This window comes from Aedes albopictus, chromosome 1 (assembly GCF_035046485.1).
Source record: "Aedes albopictus strain Foshan chromosome 1, AalbF5, whole genome shotgun sequence".
NCBI lineage: Eukaryota > Metazoa > Arthropoda > Insecta > Diptera > Culicidae > Aedes > Aedes albopictus.
In genome coordinates, this window is record NC_085136.1 from 32,291,063 (window position 1) to 32,312,783 (window position 21,721).

At 45.4% G+C, this 21,721-nt stretch overlaps 1 protein-coding gene across 1 annotated transcript; it reads right to left on the reverse strand.

Annotated features, from left to right (window-relative positions):
* Nucleotides 1-1,114: 1,114 nt before the first annotated feature.
* On the reverse strand, nucleotides 1,115-21,098 carry LOC115260011 (high affinity copper uptake protein 1). The gene is made up of 3 exons (XM_062844326.1): nucleotides 20,499-21,098; nucleotides 20,240-20,430; nucleotides 1,115-1,780 (listed from the first exon to the last, which is right to left on the reverse strand). The coding sequence occupies exons 1-3, from the start codon at nucleotides 20,556-20,558 to the stop codon at nucleotides 1,579-1,581; spliced, it is 453 nt and encodes a 150-aa protein (XP_062700310.1). The 5' UTR covers nucleotides 20,559-21,098; the 3' UTR covers nucleotides 1,115-1,578.
* Nucleotides 21,099-21,721: the final 623 nt, after the last annotated feature.

The following is a 21,721-nucleotide window of genomic DNA, read 5'->3' on the forward strand; positions in this document are numbered from 1 at the left end:
TTCCCGACCGGAACGGGACTCGAACCTACCATCTGCGAATTGGCGATCCATAGTCTTAACCACTAGGCCAACTGGAGACCCCAAGTTTGCACCGCCATCAGCCAAAATTCAATAAACGGTTTGAGCAACCAAAGCCAAAAAGCACGTCACGAAAAATTTTGACGTCCGTATTCGCGCACGGCTTACTACGATCTCAAAGTATAAACAATTAATATACTGTTAAAACAAGCTTAACATCGGATCAACAAAGTGTTGGAGGCTAGTCCACCATGGCCACGCAGGCCATAGCGAGGCTAGCTCCGTCGATGCCTGTTTCTAAATTACAATGAAAATAAAACGCTAGACACCTTCCATCAAACTAGACGGCTGCCGACTGATACCTCAATCAGCAACCGCCACACTCTTTATTCCATTCAGGTATATACAATTCAACAAACTTCTTTCAAACTTCATACCTCTGCCATCTCTCCAACAATTGTACCTACCAACAAAACTGCCGCCATCACGTACCTGAAGGTTCGACGCTACCCGAGCGTTCAACGCTACCTAACTTCCAACACTCCTCCTTAGCGTCGTAACCTTCGAACCACGATTACCTCCTCCTGGCTCGAAGCTCCTCCTCACTCCAACGCTTGGCAAGTGGCCCAACTCCGACGCTTGCACCAGCTCTACACCAGTTCCGAGCTCCGACCAGGTCCATCTCCGAGCTCCGACCAGGTCCATCTCCGAGCTCCACCTTCATGTTGTCCTCCGGATCACTCCTCCTATCACCAAACTCTTCGTTCAGGTGCGATCACCGAGCTGCATCCGATCCAACTCAACAATCCTCGAGCTCCGTCCGGTGACCAGCCAGCAGTCATCCAGTTGTCCCGTATCGCCAACATTCCCATGGATCCTGTCCTCCGTTGCAGCAAATCCATCCGCCCAAGGATCCCGTGCTGCGACTCCGCGACTTATGCGGCCGATCCTTCTCCCGGTCGATACGTGCTGTGGAACACGCTCTTGAGCCCATAACCTGTTGGAGGCTAGTCCACCATGGCCACGCAGGCCATAGCGAGGCTAGCTCCGTCGATGCCTGTTTCTAAATTACAATGAAAATAAAACGCTAGACACCTTCCATCAAACTAGACGGCTGCCGACTGATACCTCAATCAGCAACCGCCACACTCTTTATTCCATTCAGGTATATACAATTCAACAAACTTCTTTCAAACTTCATACCTCTGCCATCTCTCCAACAATTGTACCTACCAACAAAACTGCCGCCATCACGTACCTGAAGGTTCGACGCTACCCGAGCGTTCAACGCTACCTAACTTCCAACACAAAGTTGCTTCATTCGCTATGCTATTTACATATTTACAATATATTTCTAACAAGCAAATACCTTACAGTTCTATAGTACGTACTATACAACATCGTTCGTTTCTAAAGCCTTACATCTACAAAAGTGGAGGTTACATCTCAATCGATTGCCATCACCAGCAACCGGCGCTTTCCTTAACTCTAACGTCTCCCGCAATTATTCAATCACATCGTTAATCCAGCGACACAGCCCATTATCGCCATCAATCAAAATCAGTTGCAGCACTCGTTCGGATCCATCTTGCTCCGGCGTATCCACCCGAAGAAGTAGTAGCCAACGGCCGCCCCGGAAACTATCGCCAAGCAGAGCCACAAGTTGAACAGCATCACAATCAACATCAGGATGTAGGAAACGGAGACCTGAATCAGATGCAGCAGCGTTTGAAGAATGTGCAACTTGTCCGTCATAAAGTGCCTGGAATGAACAAGAACAAGACAAAAGAAATCAAAAGAAATTCTCATAAAAATTCCTCCTTCAACGAAGGAAAATTGGATTTTCGCCATCGACTCCCAATCTCTTTAGTCTCGACACTCAACCTCATCCACACATTTTGAAGGAGATCTTATCGCAGTCTATTCATATAAAAATAACGCTCACACAACGCGAATCAAAGGGGACCATCAAAGTAATCCAGCTCGATTTCAACCCAAGCAGGCGCCTTATGCGACTGGTATGCAATCGACATCAAGTGGGCTGCTGCGATGTGCGATGATCGTCGTCATCAGACGACCGGGTCACGTGCCGTAAAATTAAAAAACGCATTTCCTTTACTGACTGACGACGACGGTCAGGTCATGTGACCCTAGTTCCGGAGACTTTGGAGTCAAAAGTCGTCCCAACAGTCAGACCAACGCAACGCGCCGCCGCCACAGTGTTGAAGGATATTTATCAAATAAAACGATTATTAATTTCCTTTTGCTTTTTTTCTGCGTTTAAATGCTGTGGAGATGGTCGCAACGTGAGCGACGATAAAAAAGGGTGCCGAACAGGGGTGGCAGATTTTCTGTTTTTGAAAATGTTGTGCAATATTGGCAGCACCACCATTCTGCACTCTTTTCTACTCTACATAGATACTCTGCTCTACACGACTTGAAACTCTACTCGAGTTGAAACTCTACTTGACTTGAAACTTCATTCGACTCGAAACTCTACTCGACTTGAAGCTCTACTCGACTTGAAACTACTCGACTCGAAACTCTACTCGACTCGAAACTCTACTCGACTTGAAACTCTACTCGACTTGAACCTCTACTCGACTTGAAACTCTACTCGACTTGAAATTCTACTCGACTTGAAACTCTAATCGACTTGAAACTCTCATCGAGTTGAAACTCTACTCGAGTTGAAACTCTACTCGAGTTGAAACTCTACTCGAGTTGAAACTCTACTCGAGTTGAAACTCTACTCGAGTTGAAACTCTACTCGAGTTGAAACTCTACTCGAGTTGAAACTCTACTCGAGTTGAAACTCTACTCGAGTTGAAACTCTACTCGAGTTGAAACTCTACTCGAGTTGAAACTCTACTCGAGTTGAAACTCTACTCGAGTTGAAACTCTACTCGAGTTGAAACTCTACTCGAGTTGAAACTCTACTCGAGTTGAAACTCTACTCCAGTTGAAACTTCACTCGAGTTGAAACTCTACTCGAGTTGAAACTTCACTCTTGCTCTGCTCTTGCTCTGCTCTTGCTCTGCTCTTGCTCTGCTCTTGCTCTGCTCTTGCTCTGCTCTTGCTCTGCTCTTGCTCTGCTCTTGCTCTGCTCTTGCTCTGCTCTTGCTCTGCTCTTGCTCTGCTCTTGCTCTGCTCTTGCTCTGCTCTTGCTCTGCTCTTGCTCTGCTCTTGCTCTGCTCTTGCTCTGCTCTTGCTCTGCTCTTGCTCTGCTCTTGCTCTGCTCTTGCTCTGCTCTTGCTCTGCTCTTGCTCTGCTCTTGCTCTGCTCTTGCTCTGCTCTTGCTCTGCTCTTGCTCTGCTCTTGCTCTGCTCTTGCTCTGCTCTTGCTCTGCTCTTGCTCTGCTCTTGCTCTGCTCTTGCTCTGCTCTTGCTCTGCTCTTGCTCTGCTCTTGCTCTTGCTCTTCCTCTGCTCCTCCTCTGTTCTTGCTCTGCTCTCAAATTTGTATCAATGCAAGAACATTCAGCCTATCTGGCATCCCTTTACCACAAGGCACGCCGTCTACCGTCCTAATGAGCAATCGACGACGAAAACGACGACAACAATCGCCGTGATAATAGTCCAAAGCAAGTGGCTGCAACTGCTGGTTCCGTCCGATCCGGCCAAACGACGCGATACTCCAACAGGAAAAGTGGGAGGAATTATAATTGCTTCGCGACGAACGACGACACCGATTGCGTCACGAATGCAGCGAGGAGTAGAACCGACGACCGACGTCACATTTGCCAGTTCAGGAAATTTGAATTCTTTCATCTTCCGGTGTGGATTGCAGAAAGGATTTTCCGCTTCTTTTTTTTTTTTGCTCTCCCAAGTCAAAGGAGGCTGTGTCGTCGGCGTTGCCGTTTTCGTTCGTGGGACGAAAGGGATACAACAGCAGGCCATGAACGACGTGTGCGTACATTCTCATTCCGATGCGACACACAAAGAAAAGCAACACGCTTGCTTTGCGTTTGAATTTTTCCATCTTTTCAGGTCTTTTTATTTCCACTATACACTAATGTGTTTAAATGGGATGAAAATTGTGTGCGTTTTCCCTTTGAACTGTGCGTGGCCTGACGGCTGCACGGTTCAAGATTGTGTGCAACCCTTTGAAGAAATTGTTGTGGGGAGCTGGAAAAATGAGCAAATGCGTTCACGATTCGGAACAGAATGGGCTTTAGCAATTAGAGGGCGAAAAGCTAGCAGACCTTGAGTTGAAAAACTCTAATTAATCCACCAAGCGGTGATGGCACCTTCCTCGTGCCTTCGAAAACACATTTCAACACAACTCAAGTTGATGAAAATCGCACTTTCATACGTCCATTTCATGGCATCAGAGATCAAATCGCTTATCTGGCTTTTGATTTGTGAGCCTTAAACTCTTGAAAAATAGCCGCAATCTTGAATTTTGAGCCACCATTTTGGATTTAAGTCCGGCAGCTTGGAAATTCTGGTCGCCATTTTTAAACTCCAGACTTCTTCCCCATAACAGATACACACATATTTAATGCTTTTAGAGCCCAAAACTTCATTAAACAGCCGCCATTTTGAATTTTGAGACGCCATCTTGGATACTCTGGTCACTATTTTTGAACTCCGGTTTTCTTCCCCATACCAAATATACCCATATTGAACGGTTTTAGAGCCTAAACCTCCATTAAACAGTTGCCATTTTGAATTTTGAGACGCCATCTTGGATTTCGGACCGCCATCTTAGATATTCTGGTTGTCATTTTTGAAGTCCAGATTTCTTCCCCATATCAAATATACCTATATTGCACGGTTTCAGGTCCGAAAACTCCATTATACAGTCAGCATCTTGAATTTTGAGGCGCCATCTCGGATACTTTGGTCCCCATCTTGGATATTTTAATCGTAATTTTTGGACTCCAGACATTTTTCCAACACCAAATAAACACATATTGCATGGTTTTAGAGCCTAAAACTCCATTAAACATCCGCCATCTTGAATGTTAAACCGCCATCTTGGATATTCTGGTCGCCATTTTTGGACTCTGAACATCTTCGCCGTACTAAATATACCCACATCGCTTGGTTTTAGATCCAAATACTCCATTAAACAGCAGCCATCTTGAATGTTGGATTTTAGACCGCCATATTGGATATTCTGGTCGCCATTTTTGGAGTCCAGACTTTTTCTCCATACCAAATATACCCAATTGCATGGTTTCAGTGCCTAAAATTCTATTGAACAGCCGCCATCTTGAATATTAGGCTGCCATCTTGAATTTTGGGCCGACATCGTGGAATTTCTGGCACAGACAAACAGACGTAACACTTGCGAAATTTCCATCGACCACGCTTTTAACAATCATTTTAAATTTTCATAGTTGTGGCTTTCACAACCAGAGGCGCACGCATAGTTTTTCTATGCGTTTGACGTTTCACACTAGCGCCTTCTGTAGGCGATATTGCACAACACAGTGATTCGTGCAACTTTTCCACCAGGTGATGGTAGTGTAGACTGAGCGATGGATTTCCATGAAAATCGTTCAAGCTGTTACGTTTGTTTGTCTGTGTTTCTGGTCTCCAGTAATCATTTCTGCATAAAATTCGTCAACCATGCTAAAGATTACAAGAATCGCTGCAGTTTGATGTGTTGCATGATGGGGCTTGGTTGAGTTTTATATACGGCCAGTTCCACCGGTGCTGATCTGGATCACTGAAATGGCCATAACTCCGGAACGCCTCGACCGATCCGAACCGTTTTGAATAGCAAAGAATGCGGTAAATTTCCGATTCGATTCGAGCTATAATCCAAAAAATCCGGCAATGGGAAGTGCCTTAAAAATGGGTGAACTTTTTTGCGCACAGACATACATACATACACACATACAGACATCATCTCATTTCGTCGAACTGAGTTGATTGGTATCTGTGATTTGAACCTCTGAGCCTTCTATCGAAAATTCGTTTTTTAAGTGAACATATAGCCTTTCAGTACACTTCGGTGTACGAGAAAGGCATAACTTCAGTTTGATAATGCACAATTTTGAAATATACGTTAATATATTGTGAGTTCCTTTGGCCACTGGATTCGAAGAATGATTTAGCACCCTCTTTCAAACGCCCTATTCGACGAACCTCGTCAATTGAGTCTCCTTGCTGTCACTTTTGCACAGACTACCTCGTTTTTGATGCGACTTTCTGCTGTCATCGTTGCAGAAAAAAGAGAGCGAAGATGAAAACAAGCCAGCAAAAAAAGCGGTGTCATGGTCGAGATTTTGACAGTCACTTTTGACACATTTGACTGTGAAGCCAGGTGTGAAGACAAAACGGACGATTTTACCCACACAATTAATATTTATATCATTACTTTTTGACTGCCGTGTGAGGACGAAGTGGATGAGAACGCATTCGCCGAGTGAAAGGCCGTCGATCGGAAGGCGCGGGCTACGCTGGTGTTCCTGCTGGAGGACAGCCAAGCGTTGGTATCCTAGGCGCTGGTGAAAGGCGAAGTCGACCACCAGGGGTGTCGACGAGACGCTCTGGAAAAGGAAAACTTCCCGCTCGGTCCGTGTGAGTTAGTTGAAGAAGCTTCGCTCGACCAATCTCCCGGAGAATCGCGATCTCGAGCAGCATTTGATGACGGTTGACGAGATTCTCGATCGTCTCAACGCTGCCGGAACGGTCCTGGACCTGGACACGCAAATTTGCATGCTGCTCCGCAGTTTGCCCCCATCATCGTTCAATAGCATCGTTTCAGCGATCGATTCCCGGACGACGATATCTCCTTGGATGTTGTCAAGGCGAAGCTGATGGATGAATACCATCGGCGGCACGAGCGAGGGGATGTAAATTTCAAGTCAGAGAAGGCGATGCGATCAACGGAGAGCAAGCGAAACAGCGGTAAGGAAACGCGTGTGTGCCACTAGGTACTGCAAGAAGCCCGGCTATCTCTGCAGGAATTGTCGGAAGCAGCGTACCGTTCACTGTCGAAAAGAAAAGTGTTCGTCGTGGGTCATCGACAGTGGGGCGAATGCCCACATGACTGGCGACAAGTCGTTTATCGAGGATCTGCGGTAATTTCCCGGCGACTGGATTACAGTTGCGGACGGCAAGACGGTACCAATCCAGGGTGAAGGAAGCGGAATGCTGATGGGCGTCGATGCCGACGACAAGACGGTGCGGATCACCATGGGGGACGTCAAGTACGTGCCAGGGCCGTCCACCAGCGTGATATCCGTCGGCAAGCTGGCACAGAAGCAGCTGATGGTGTGTTTCGACGACACGAGTTGCCGGGTAGTTGATGCTACCGGCAATGTTGTTGCCATGGGCGGTCGGTGTGGCAGCCTGTACTAGGGCGAAGCGGTGTTGACAGCGACCTATCTCCAGAACCGTTTGCCCTACAGATCTGTACCCAAGACACCGCACGAGCTTTGGTGGGGCCGAAAGCCGGAATTGAGTCATCTACGGGTGTTCAGTTCCCCAGCCTACGTGCATGTTCCGGATATCAAGCGCAGCCAAATGGACAGGAAAGCATCGAAGCTGTCGGTATTCAGTCGAGCACATGGGATACCGTTTTCTAGACCCGGAAATGGACCTCATCACTGTGCGCTTTAGATTTATTGCTAGCAAGCGGGAGCTACCAGAATGCAATCTGACTTCACACCGTGACGTTACTGGACCAGTGACGACGACGCGGGTGGCTGGGATTAACCTTGCCTACTATGATCACTTGATGTGCCGTGCGTCGTTGAATGAACTTGTCCACGGTGACGTCACACGCCAACGAACGGCTAGATGTGAAACGGTTACTGCGGGTCTTGTTGACAAAACTCACTGCTCGCATCTTGCATCCGGCAAGATCCGGTGAACATCCAGTGAACTTTCGGTCACTGGATGTTCATGAATGTGTCATTTTATGTAAACAATGTCCGCATTTGCAGAAGAAAAGAAGAATCCACTCGGAGTAAAAAGAAGACTGGATAAGCCCATGAACTTATCCACGGTCTTCTTTTTACTCTGGATTGCTTCTAGTTTTCTTCTCAAACTGCGGGCAATGTTTACAAAAAAAATGACATATTCATGAACATCCAGCGAATGAAAGTTCACTGGATGTTCACCGGATCTCGCCGGATGCAAGATGTGAGCAGTGATTTTAGTAAAAACGACCCGCAGTTACCGGTAACGGCCGTTTTACAACATGCTGTCAGTTGGCGTGTGACGTCATCGTGGACTAAATCATAATATCATAATTATCATAATCAGTTGAGACCAGGGACGTGCAATTTCGAAAGGAAAACATGACTCACGAAAGCTGTAGCAAATCGTTTCCTCTGCGTCGGGACTGCTGCGATACTTCATAACACAGGGAACAGACATCCTAGCTAGAACAAATTTCATTCGAAAAGTTGTGTAAGGATTTGAATCTTTACTTGAGTAAGGTTGCAAACCAATACACGATGACAACACTAACGCTACCAAACACCATATTGCCACAGTCAGTGGTGAATTGAAACATTTCAAGTGGTGAATTAAATTACTATTGGAAATTAACCGATTGCAGCGCCACGCTATTGCCACTTGTGTTGTCGATTTCAAATGGCCGTTAAATTTTTTACACAGTTTCGGAACAGGACTTGAATGTCTGTTCTCTGTGTTCATAACTCACACTGCAACACGCTCGTTCATTACTGCTACTGAAGCAAGTGTGTTCGAAAATTGAAGTGAAACACTTTGGATTTTCGTTTCAATTGTGGGTCATTGAAAATTTTCAATGTGCTAAAAACACTATTTAAAACTATTGGGATCAAAGTAATCCGCGATTAGTTGTAGCAAGCCATGAGCTTTAGAATTAGAAATAAATGTCATTCCACTATTTTCACTCAAGCTATCAAGACGTGTTTCATTACTATTCCGATAGGTTATGGGCCCAGAGAAACGGGAATAACCAGAAGTCCTCAAGATTTTTTCAAAAGAAGATTTTTTTTCAAGTAGTTCTGAAGCTCTTTCCATATGGCTACCGGAGGCGGAGATTCTGGAAGCGGAACGGGATCGGGATCAAGCGTAGCGGCCTTGGATCGTCGGACCGTACGACCCGCTGGAAGCAGTGTCGCCTTGGCGGTGGAGAAGCTCAAGGGAAGAGAGAACTACGTCACGTGGGCGTTCTCGATGAAAATGACCCTCATCCGGGAAGGCACGTGGAGCGCGGTGGAGCCGCGGCAAGGTGAGATTGTGGATGAAGACACGAAGCTGCGGGCCGTTTGAAGTTCCCTCGATCGGCGGCAGCCGATACTTCATGAGCTTCATCGACGATGCGACGAGGAAGGTGGTGATCTACACGCTCGAGACGAAGGACCAAGCCCTCGAAGAATATGAAGAGTTCAAGGCTATGGCGGAGCGCCAGACGGGCAACAAGCTGAAAGTCCTACGCAGCGACAACGGTCGCGAGTACGTGAATTCAAGATTTAAGGCAAGCATGGCTCGTGACGGGGTGCGACACCAGAAGACTTGCCCCTACACTCCCGAGCAAAACGGGATAGCCGAGCGGATGAACCGTACCATACTGGACAGAGTGAGGAGCATGCTGAACGATGCGAATCTGCCCAAACGGTTCTGGGCGGAGGCGGTGAACACGGCGGTTTACCTAATCAACCGTAGCCCAACACGAGCGCTGGCGGGAGAAATGACACCGGAAGAAGCGTGGACGGGCAAGAAGCCACATCTGGGTCATTTGAAGACATTCGGTGCAACAGCGATGGTCCATCAACCGAAACAGAAGCGGAGGAAGCTAGACGCGAAATCCATCAAGTGTGTCTTTATGGGCTATGCTGAAGATACCAAAGGCTTCCGGGTATACGATCCGGAGAGGGACAGCATTGTCATCAATCGTGACGTAATCATCGTGAATGAAGAACGCAGCGAGTTCGGAGCACAGAAGGATCCAGTCGAGTTCATCGAGATTGAATTTCCGGAATGGATCGAAGAAGCACCAGTGAGGGTGCCAGATCGCCGTCTGGATGAACCGGAAGTAGCAAGTGGTGAATCGATTTCGGGAGGAGCAACTGCTCCGGCGGAACCTTCGGAGGGCAGCTCATCGGACACCGACTTTGAAGACGCCGACGACAATGATGCCATTGCGCTCCCACCGCAATCAGTAAACCCAGCTGTCCTAGAGCATGGGTTAAGGCGCAGCGGTCGGGAGCGCCACCGTCCAGGCAAGTATAGTGATTTTGTTTCCTACGGTACGCATACTCGCCCAAACATTTCCCAACAGACACACCGTGATGACCGAGGAGAAGTACACCGGCCGGCAGAGATGAGCGATCCAACTTCATACAGTGAAGTGCTGAAGCGGCCAGATCGGGACCATTGGATTGAAGCCATGCGAGAGGAGATCCAAGCTCTGGAAGGCAACAACACCTGGGTGCTGGAAGAGCTGCCGAACGATCGAAAGGCCATCCGAAATAAGTGGGTTTTCAAAACCAAGCGAGGCGTCGACGGGCGGATTGAGCGGTACAAGGCCCGTTTAGTCGTCAAGGGCTGTTCGCAGCGGCCAGGCATCGATTTCGAGGAAGTTTATGCTCCTGTGGTGAGGTACTCAACGATTCGGTACCTGATGGCGATGGCTGCGAAGCACGATTTGGACATCGAGCAAATGGACGCCGTATCTGCATTCTTGCAAGGTACGCTGGGTGAAGAGGAGCTGTACATGGACCAGCCAGAGGGGTTCAGCGTGGACTCGAGGAAGATATGCCGACTGAAGAAAGCGCTGTACGGCCTAAACAGTCCAGCCGGGTATGGAATCAGCAGCTGGACGTGGCCCTACGAGAAATCGGACCGGAGCGGTCGAAGGTGGATCCATGCCTTTACTACAAGGTCGAAGGCAACCGGATGCTGTTCTTGACGGTGTACGTGGATGATTTCCTAATATTCACGAACAACAAGAAGCTGAAGAAGGCCCTGAAGAAGTTTCTGTGCAGCCGGTTCCAGATGAAGGACCTCGGCGAGGCGAAGCACTGCCTGGGCCTGCGAATAAGAAGAGATCGTGTTAAAGGTGAAGTAAATCTAGATCAAGAACACTACATTGAAGCGATGCTGGAGAAGTACGGAATGGCGGATTGCCATGCCGCGGCTACGCCGTTCGAGCCGAGTCTACGATTGGAGGAGTCAATGTGCCCGAAAACAAAGGAGGAGGAAGACGACATGAAGAAGGTACCGTACAAAGAAGCCATCGGAAGTTTGACGTACCTGTCCCAAGTTTCAAGACCGGACATTAGCTACGCCGTAAACGCTGTAAGCCAGTACAGCAGCAATCCAGGACGGCAGCACTGGGAGGCGGTGAAACGAATCTTCCGATACCTGCGAGGAACTGCTGGCAACTGCTTGTGCTACAAAAAGGAAGGGAACCCGGACATTGCAGGCTACACAGACGCAGATTGGGGAGGAGACGTCGACACCCGGAAATCGACGACAGGCTACGTCTTCGTAATGCAAGGTGGCGCAATTTCCTGGAGCGTGAAACGTCAGCCGACGGTTGCGTTATCGTCATGCGAGGCCGAGTACATGGCGATGTCCCGGACCATTCAAGAGGCGTTGTGGTGGCAGAACATGCTGGAGCAGATTTTCGGCAAGCGGAAGGTCGATATCTTGTGCGACAATCAATCTGCGATTTGCGTTGCCAAGAACGGGTCGTACAATCCGCGCACCAAGCATGTGGATATTCGATATCATTTCGTGCATGATTCGCTGGACAACGGAGCGATCGACCTGAAGTACATCAACACCAAGCAGCAGGCAGCCGACGGTTTTACCAAACCTTTGGCGCACACGAATTTGAAGATGATGAAGGAGCAAATAGGAATCGAGGATTAGGGAGGAGTATTGGGATCAAAGTAATCCGCGATTAGTTGTAGCAAGCCATGAGCTTTAGAATTAGAAATAAATGTCATTCCACTATTTTCACTCAAGCTATCAAGACGTGTTTCATTACTATTCCGATAAAAACAATGTTTCAAATAGTGGTGCACGCCAATAGAATGATAATTATGGTTTATGAAAAAGGAACACGAATGCGACTGCTTAAATCCAATTAACCGGCGCCCGTAACCATTGAGAGACTAACGCGCAAGAGTGAGGCACTACTGCTCTGCCGAGTGAAGCACAAGCAACGCGACCCCGGAGAGAGACTACCGAGTGCTACGGTGAATGAGAACGTTTTCCGATTCGAAAAGAAAGACTCGAATAGTGTGTCAAACAGATAAAGTGACTCATTGAAATGTTGCATGAAAGTGTATCATTGAAACGAAATTAAACGCCCCTGGTTGAGACGCAAATTTCTTGGCACATAGCAATAGGCCTTTTCAGCTGACAGGTCTGTGTATGCCACTGTTTACAACCGCCGAACAAAAGCGCAAACGCTAAACTGTCATTTTCATAGGAGAACTGTTAAAGGCCCGAAAAATCAGCTGATTTAAGACGTCAAATGAAAAGGCCTATGGTACGTCTTCCGTCAAGATACCGATTGTTCCGTCGAATCCTGGCAAGAGACCGACGGTGGACAGCGAGATCAAGCTATTACCCTTCAAGAAGGAGGCGAAGTAGCATCCGGCCAGTGACAACTAGGAGGTCAACGACTCTTTCGAATCTGCGATTGACGAAGCTGCGGAGGACGTCCGACGATCCCGTCGGAAACGCACGGTAAGGCCCCGCGGCGCTTCGATGATTATGTGCTGGATTACGACGCTGGAATTGCTGCTTGTGCCATGGAAGAGCCGGCGACATTCCGTGCAGAGCCCGCAATGGCAGCGGGCAATGAACGACGAAATGAAGTCCCACGAACACTGTGGCTCGTTCCGTTGCCGCCTGGGAGAAAGACGGTAGGTTCGAAGTGGTTTTCTCGTCTGAAGCGGAACGAGCCCGGTGAAATGGCGACTGTAGCGGCCAAGCAAGGGTTGATCGTCCAGCACTTCGACGTTAAAACCGTTTAGCTCTACGAATCGCTTGAAGAAGAAGTGTACATTAGGGTGTCCCAAAATAGAAAAAGTGTCAAAAAGTTAACTTGCTCACCCTTAGAATGATAGATTAGGGTCCTAGCAACAATAGTTCCATACATGAAAACCCAATCAAAAAATATTTAGAGGTTGCACGCATCGATTTTATGAAAAATGGACGATTTTAGGCCTTTTTTCCAAAAAAATGCTAATATGAGTTGAAAAATGAAAGAAATAAAAGTCATCAATCAATGTAAATCATAGTTCTGGGTCCCGCAAACAAAGTTTGGAGGGAGTTTAGGTCATCAAAGCTGATTTTATATATTTCGCAAAGGTTAAAATATCAAAAAATCGCGATTTTTTTCACCAAAAAGGCTCAATTTATAAGGATTTAGAAATTTTTCCTGCGATTCGCAATTCCCTTATTTTATAGCAAATTTTGTGTAGATTATTTCGGCTGAAGACAGTTTTGAGCTATCTCCTTCATGAGCTGAGATATCGGCATAATAATGACAACACAATGAAAAAAAACGGGTTTTCTTATGTTATTTGTTATTGTTAATTAGTTTCTTTGATTACCATGCAAAAAAAGCAAATAACAAGTGTTTGACATGTTATGTTACGTAAGTACACATTTTTGAAGATTTTCAGAAATAATTGGGTTACTTTGATTATTTCACATAGATTGTGCTTACCGGTTCAAAGAAAGACTCAAAAAGTGACACGCTGCGAAATATTAATAATATAAGTGATCGCAAGTCAGACAATCAAAATCCATGTGTGAAGTTCTATGATATATTTTGAGTGATGTGTAGATCGCTCAACAATATTTACCTTTTTAAATAGATTTTGGTGCTCTTGTTAAGCAAATATATAGGTTCTTTATAGTTATCCCAGAACTACTGCTCTTACACTGAAAACAACTAAAATGAAAATAAAATAGCTAATAAAAACTGTAAGAAAGAAAAATAAAGTTTTATAGTTCTAGCCAATCGACATAAAAATTTAAGCGTGTGCATGGAAATTCAGGTATTTTTACGAATATTAGAATATTTTTTCTTCTTTTTATTCACGAATTTTAACTAAAGCTAAATCTTTACACAATATTGATATCTATTGTATAATTAGATTTTAAATGCAAACTATTAGCGCACATATTTGCAGCTATGGTTGGATTTCAGAAAGCATCAGGATGTTTAGATACCACCATTATTTAAAAATAAATAAATATAAATAAGTGACTGGTCTAATATGTTACAAGAGGTGTTAAGCTAAGAGATGCCAATGTTAAAATCATTCTGCTGCGCAGCTTACTTATTAGAACATAATTTTCAACCAAAATTACAAGTTTTGAATCGGTGACTTGCTACTGTTATCTGATCAACAGATGAAATCTAGGAAGAAAACTCTTTTCGTAATCACAAAGCGGGTGTGAAAAGTTACGTTCAGCATTAGCGTGGCTCAAAATACCACATGTCAAAAAGTTCGATGGGCCCCCTTCTCATTTTGTTCTATATGACGCCACGATGCACTGGTCAAATTTTCAGCTAAATCCGTTAACATTAGGGTGGTGCTACACTCATTTGAAGTTTGTATGGGAGTTTATATGGGAAAACATCGCTTGTAGCATTTTTCTCATGAACGGCACTATTTTTACTTAAAACACATAATCGATTATATAGAACTATAGTCTTACATGTGCCGAAAAACTTTGTCGAAGGCCGCAAAGTCATCCGAGGCTTGTAAGAAAAGATATTACATGCAGACCATTTGGTGGTGCTTAACATTTAACATGTAAAGGAATAACAATAGCAATAAAATCTCATTCAATGGGTCCGTACTGTCTAGGCTACAGCTTTTTTCGCAAGTGTCTCATTACATTGCATTCTTCGACAAAGTTTTTCGGCATATCCCAGGCTATATTTCTATAGGATCTATTACGTGTTTTAAGGAAAATCTGAACCCCTCACGAGAAAATTGCAAAAAACGATGTTTTCCCATATAAACTGCCATACAAATTTCAAACGAGTTTAGCACCGCCCTAATGTTAACGGATTTAGCTGAAAATTGGAACAGAGCATCGTGGCGTTATATAGAACGAAATGAGAAGGGGGCCCATCGAACTTTTTGCTATGTGGTTTTGCCATACAAGCTTGAGCCACCCTATTCAGCATATGTAAATATAAAACGATGATTAACTCTTAAAACCTTTACATATTGTTACTGTCATGCAGTATGAATCAGTAATGATCAAAGCAACCCAATAATTCCTGAAATTCATCAAAAATGTACACTTGTACGTACTATTATGTCAAACATTTGTCGTGTGTTGTTTAAAGTGCATGGTAGTCATGGAAACTAGTGAACAAAATCGATTAACGTAAGAAAATCCGATTTTTTCATTGATTGTGTTATCATTATTATACCGATATCTCAGCTCATGAAGGAGATAGCTCAAAACTGTCTTCGGCCGAAATAATCTACACAAAATTTGCTATAAAATAAGGGAATTGCGAATCGCAGGAAAAAATTCAAAATCCTTATAATTTGAGCATTTTTGAAAAAAATGGGTAAAAAAATCGCGATTTTTTGATATTTTAACCTTTGTCAAATATATAAAATCAGCTTTGATGACCTAAACTCCCTCCAAACTTTGTTTGCGGGACCCAGAACTATGATTTACATTGATTGATGACTTTTATTTCTTTCATTTTTCAACTCATATTAGCATTTTTTTGGTAAGAATACCAAAAATCGTCCATTTTTCATAAAATCGATGCGTGCAACCTCTAAATATTTTTTGATTGGTTTTTCATGTATGGAACTATTGTTTCTAAGACCCTAATCTGTCATTCTAAGGGTGAGCAAGTTAACTTTTTGACACTTTTTCTATTTTGGGACACCCTAGTGTACATGCGCCAGCCTGTCGGGTACGAAACAAAGGGAAAGGAGGATCAGGTGTGCCGGCTCAGGTGCAGCAAATACGGCTTGCGACAGTCGGCAAGATGCTGAAGGAAACCCTGATGAAATACGGATTCAAGCCGGCAGAATCAGACCCGTGTCTCTATATCAAACAAACAACAACGGCTACGATCTACCTGTTGGTTGGTCTATGTTGAAGTTGCTCATCGCATCATTGGAAGAGGCAGAGAGTGCGAAGCTGTTCCTGAGTCTGAAGCAGGAGTTCCAGATGACTCGCCTGGATCAAGTGCGCCATTTCCTTGGCCTTCCGGAGATAGGTCTCGGAACCTATATCAACAACCTGATCAAGAAGCACGGCATGGCAGATGCGGGCAGTTAGCGAGAACCCCGATGGACGTCAGCTAGCTGAAAGCTGATGATACGAGCAAGCCTTTGGAGGGACCAGAAGTTCGACTTCAGAGTTTGCGTTTCTGTTCGCCGGCGAAACAGTCTCTTGAGCATGCAGAAGGCGATCCAGCGTCACCCTCTTGACCATGGAGGCCGAATACGTGGCGCTCAGCGGGGCCTGCAAAGAGGCCATTTGGCTATGAGGCAGTTGCTTTGCGAGTTCGGCGAGGGACAAGTGAAGCCTACAACGATTATGGAAGATAACCGGTGCTGTCTAACCTTCGTGGAAAGCGGTTCGTGTACGAACTGTGCGTTACGAAGGAGATAGCCCTACAGTACTGCCCGACTAAGGAGATGCTGGCGGACGTGTTTACAAAGCCGCTAGGTCCACTGAAGCATAGGAGATGTTGCGAAGCAGTGAAGCATTTCCACAGCAAGGAGGAGCGTAGAGAGTGCACTGTTACACTGATCCACATGAGCGCGTCCCTCGGTGCGTAACGCATAGAGAATTCATCTCCACCCGACCGATGATAAACGAAAAGAATGCCGCCAGAAGTCGAATGCTAGTGGCCGGTACCCGGTTCAACAGGGGGCGGTACAGGGTGGTACGAATCCACCGCAGCACGGTGAAACGGCAGCACGAAGAAAGTGATTGCTGAAGCGCAGGAAAGTAGTATGGACAGGAACGATATGCGCAGGTTTTATCCAACTCTCAATGGTGCGCGGCCTGTGAAAGAATCGCAGAACGAATTTCTGAAACAAAAAAACTACTTTGCAGGAGCTGCAGGGAATATTCTTGAAGGAATTCATGGATGGATACCGGAATAAATCTGTGGATGAACTCCTTAAAGATTTCTCGGAGATAATTGTGAAAGAATTCCTGGATTTGCTTCTTGGAGAAATTCCTGGCTCCAGTATCCCTGTAAAATTATATTAAAGACATCCAGTACAAGTCACTGGAGGAGTTCCTGTAGAAATCCTTCAAGTAATTCAAAAACTCTTGGGTGTTTCCCTGGAAAAGAAGATGGACGGAGTTTTGAAATTTCTTACCAAACCCGTGAATATTTTTTTGAAAAGGTCCTGAGAGGAATTTCTCAAGGAATCCCAACAGGAATTCCTGGAGAAATATCTGAAAAAAAAAACTCACAGAGCAATCACTAAAAGATTTCCTGGAGAAATTCTATAACAAAATTCTTGCAGGTATGCCTGGAGTAAACCTTGTTGGAATCCCTGGAGGAATTTCTGAAAGTATACATGGAAGGAATCAAACTCTGCAAGAATTCCTGGAGGAATCCTTAGAGCAATTATGGGAGCAATCCCTGGGGAAATTTATGAAAAAAACGTCAGAGGAATCCCTGGAGGGGTGCCTAGACAAATTTCTGGATGAATCCTTGGAGTGACTGAACGAATTCCTGGAGGAATCACTAGAGGAATTCTTGTGGGAATCCCTGGAGGAATTCCTGGAGAAATCCCTGAAGCAACTCCCAGAGGAATCGCTAAAGGAAATCCAGGAGGAACTTCTGGATAAATTTTTGGCGGAAACCCCGGAGAAATTTCTGTATGTATTCCTGGAGGAATCGCTAGAGGAATGCTTGCAGGAATCCCTGGAGGAATTTCTGAAGGAATCTGGGGGATATCCTGGAGGCATCCTTGGAGAAATTCTTGGACGAATGCCTGGAGCAGTCCCTGGATAAATTCCTAGATGAATTCCAGGGTGGAATATCTAGAGGAATTCTGGGAGGAACCTCTGGTTGAATTCTCGGAGCAATCCCTAGATCAATTCCTAGAGAAATCTCTGGGGGAATTCCTGGATGAATCCGTTGAGAAGTTCCTGAAACCTGAAGGAATTCTTAGAGGATTGCCTGCAGGAATACCTGAAAGAAACCCTGGAGGAATTCCTGAATGAATTCCTGCAGCAAACCCTGGAAGAAATCCTGAAGAAATCACTGGATGAATATCTGGAGGATTCCCTAGAGGAAATTCGGGAGGAATCCCTGGGGAAATTTCAGAAGAAACCTCTTGAGGAATTCCTGGAGGAATCCTTAGAGAAATTTCTGGGGACATGCTTGGAAAAATTTCTGGAGAAATTCTTGGAAAAATTCCTGTGGGAATTCTCGGTAAAATCCCTGGAGGAATTCCTAGAGGAATCCTCGAAGCAATACCCAAGCAACACACATGTTATATTAGAGTTACGACAGCGCAAGTTTTGGTTGTATAGAAGTTTATAACACGTAATTCTAACGTTGTGTTGAAATAACGTAAAATAAACTTCTATACAACCAAAACTTGCGCTGTCGTAACTTATATATAACATGTGTGTTACTTGGGTATCTAGACGAACCTTAGGAGGAATGCCTGGAGACACTTCTGGACAAATTCCTGACTGAAGCCCAGGAGGAATTCCTGGAGAAATCTCTAGAGGAATTCTTGGAGAAATTCCGTGAAACTATCCCTGGAGAAATCTGGGAGGAATCCGTGGAGAAATTTCTGATGAAATTCCTAGAGTAATTCCCAGAGGAATTTCTGGAGGAATTCCAGGACGAATTCTTGGAGAAATATCTGGAGGAATCATCGGAAAAATCTCTGGAGGAGAAATTCCTGGAGGAAACCCTGGAAGAATTTCTGGAGAAATGCCTAAATAAATTCCTGGAGGAATCCATGGAGGATTTCCTGGAGTAATTCTTGGAGGAATTTCTTTGGGAATTTTCGAAGGAATTCCTGAATCAATGCCTGGAGAAATTCCTGGGGTAATTCCTGAAGAAAGTCTCGTTGGAACTCCTGGAGTAGTTCTTGGAGAAATGTCAGGATGAAATCCAGGAGTAATACCTGGAAGAATACCTGGACTAACTCCTGGATAAACTCCAGGAGGAGTCCCTGAAGGAATTACTTCAGGAATTCCTGGAGGATTCCTGAAGAAATCCTGGAAGGAATTCCTAGAGGAATCTCAGGATGAATTCATGCAAGAATCTCTGGAGGAATTCTTGGAATAATTCCTACATATCTTCCAGGAGAAATTCCTGTGGAAACATCTGAAGGAATCCGTAGAGGATTTACCGGAGAAATCTCTGGAGGAATTTTCGTAGTATATTCTGAAGGAATTCCTGGGGTAATTTCTGGTGGAATTCTTAAAGATATTCCTTGAGGAGTCGCTGAATGAAATCCTGGAGGAATCCCTTAAGGAATTCGTAATGAAATCCCTGAAGAAACTCCTGGAGGGATTTCGTGAAGAATTCCTAGAGCAATTTCTGGAGAAATTCCAGGAGACATACCTACAGGAATTCTAGGGGAAATCTCTAGAGAAATTCCTTGAGAAATCTCTAGAGGAATTCCTGGAGGAATCCTTAGAGAAGTCCCTGTGGGGATTCCTGGAGGATTTCCTTGAAGAACCACTGGAGCACTTTCAGGAAGAATCCCTAGAGGAACCTCTACAGGAATTCCTGTAGGAATTGCTAGAGGAATTCCTAGAGGAATTCGCCGGTTTTATCGACGGACTGGTCGACAACGGACCAGATCTTCGCCGTACGGCAAATCATCCAGAGATGAACTTTACAAACACTATTGCATTTATATGGGTAATATATAAATCACCTTTAGAAAAATGAAATGAACTTCATATCACAATGGCGTATCCAGAAGATAACACAGAAGCTATAATAACTAATAATAACACTTGAATGCCATCGAAAACAATTTGTTGTTCAACGAACGCCTCAACATGCCTACTAGGGTTTACACATGTAACAACGCTGTCTCAATAGAAGCTACATAGCTAAAAACTTCACTGTCTGTTCATAAAGTATATGATTCAATATTGACTAATTCCTGATAAGTGGGTCAAACAATCGAATCGAAGCTCAACTCATTCAGTCGATCGTTCTGAAACACACCTCAACTCGGTTCACACAGTACCCTACACCACACCTTATCACTTGTTATCTATTCCCCCCTCTTTCGACACTTACCTCATGGTCCGCTTGGCCCCCGGTGTACAGTGCTTAGCCGCTTCCTTCTGCGCCAGAACCTCCCGATAGAACTTTAGGCCCTCGTACAGCAGCGCCATCAGGAAGAATCCGATCCACGCCCCCACAAACTGACCCGTCTCGGTGGTGGCCCACGACGGAAACAGGATAACCTCGCAGGTACCCCCGTGGAACTGCGGAAAATAGAGAAGTTACGCAACCGCATTCTGAACTCGATCGCAGTAGGCGCTGCAGCACTCACCGACATCTGCATCGGGCAGAGCATCTCCATGTCGTCCGGTCCTCCGTGGTTGTGATCCATCGTACTTAGTAGGCTAGGCAAACAGACAAAACCGGCGCGCGCGCACGTAGAACAAACCGTAACCGAACGAGTGGCCTACTGGGTTATCGTCCTGGACCGTTGCATGGTTTTATATAAACTGACGATATTCTCCACTCCAGCTCCGAGGGAACGCGCACCACACCTGTACGCGGGCGGAGAGGACTTACGACGACGAAGTCAATCGTTCGTCGACGAAGATAATTGATGATAAGCCCAAACGTCTCAAGACTTTCTTCTTCTTGCTTATCAGCGTCTCCGAACGAAGGGCCCTTCCCTCGCACCTTATCAGTGTGAACTTCGGGCCAAGCACCCATCTACAATGTTGCTTCGAAAGGAAAAGCAAATCCGATATTCGCCTCGATTGGGACGATCCATGGATTGGATATCTTATCGGTTACACCGTTAGGCAGTTGATAGCGTCGTCAAACTCGATACCGCTGGATAGCGAAATTTGCAGTTGGAAGATTCCAGTAGAAGTTGTAGAAGTTCACCAGGAGTCGACCGATTTCGGTCGGGTGTCAATCTCAAGCTACCCCCGTCGCTTTTGCCAATCGTTGATAAGGATAAGACGGCTCTTCGGAGTGAGTTTTGTCACGCCACTGAACTGCCACTGTGGTGCCGTGGGCAATGCGACATTCCGTTCCTTTGTCCGTTGGAGACGTGTGCAAAACACTGCACACCGGGTTGTACTCGAGCTCGTTCGGAAAGATTTGGAGCTCATTCCGGTGCGGATTGTCGTCAAGAGTACAACAACAACCGGTGGCGACAGTCGTCAGAGATGGTGGGCTATTGTTTGGTCTATATTTGGATTGCCCTATTTGACGAAGGCTTATCTTTGAGTTCAGAGATTGTCAACTCGGGAAATTTCGGGGAACAGGTAACAGATACGTACTATACAGGCAAAGGGCTTTTGAGATGAATCTACTAATAGGTAGTACGCAGATCGCAAGAAATTTCTTAGCCTATCTTGATGCATGAAAAATTCAGGCAAGGAATCGCTCAAGAAATAAGCAAGCGTCGCTTTATTCCGGATCTCAGTAAGGAGCTGAAACGAAACGTTAAATCAAATGGGGCTTGCTGTGTTAAATTTCTTGACAATTCCGGTAACGGAAAAATAATCTATCTATCCATCTAGCCATGTA

Coding starts and splice junctions, on each gene's coding strand:
- LOC115260011 (XM_062844326.1), bottom strand. CDS start 20,558: ATGGATCACAACCACGGAGGACCGGACGACATGGAGATGCTCTGCCCG. Junction 20,431..20,498: donor TCTGCCCGATGCAGATGTCG/GTGAGTGCTGCA, acceptor TATTTTCCGCAG/TTCCACGGGGGTACCTGCGA. Junction 1,781..20,239: donor GGGGCCAAGCGGACCATGAG/GTAAGTGTCGAA, acceptor TGTTCATTCCAG/GCACTTTATGACGGACAAGT.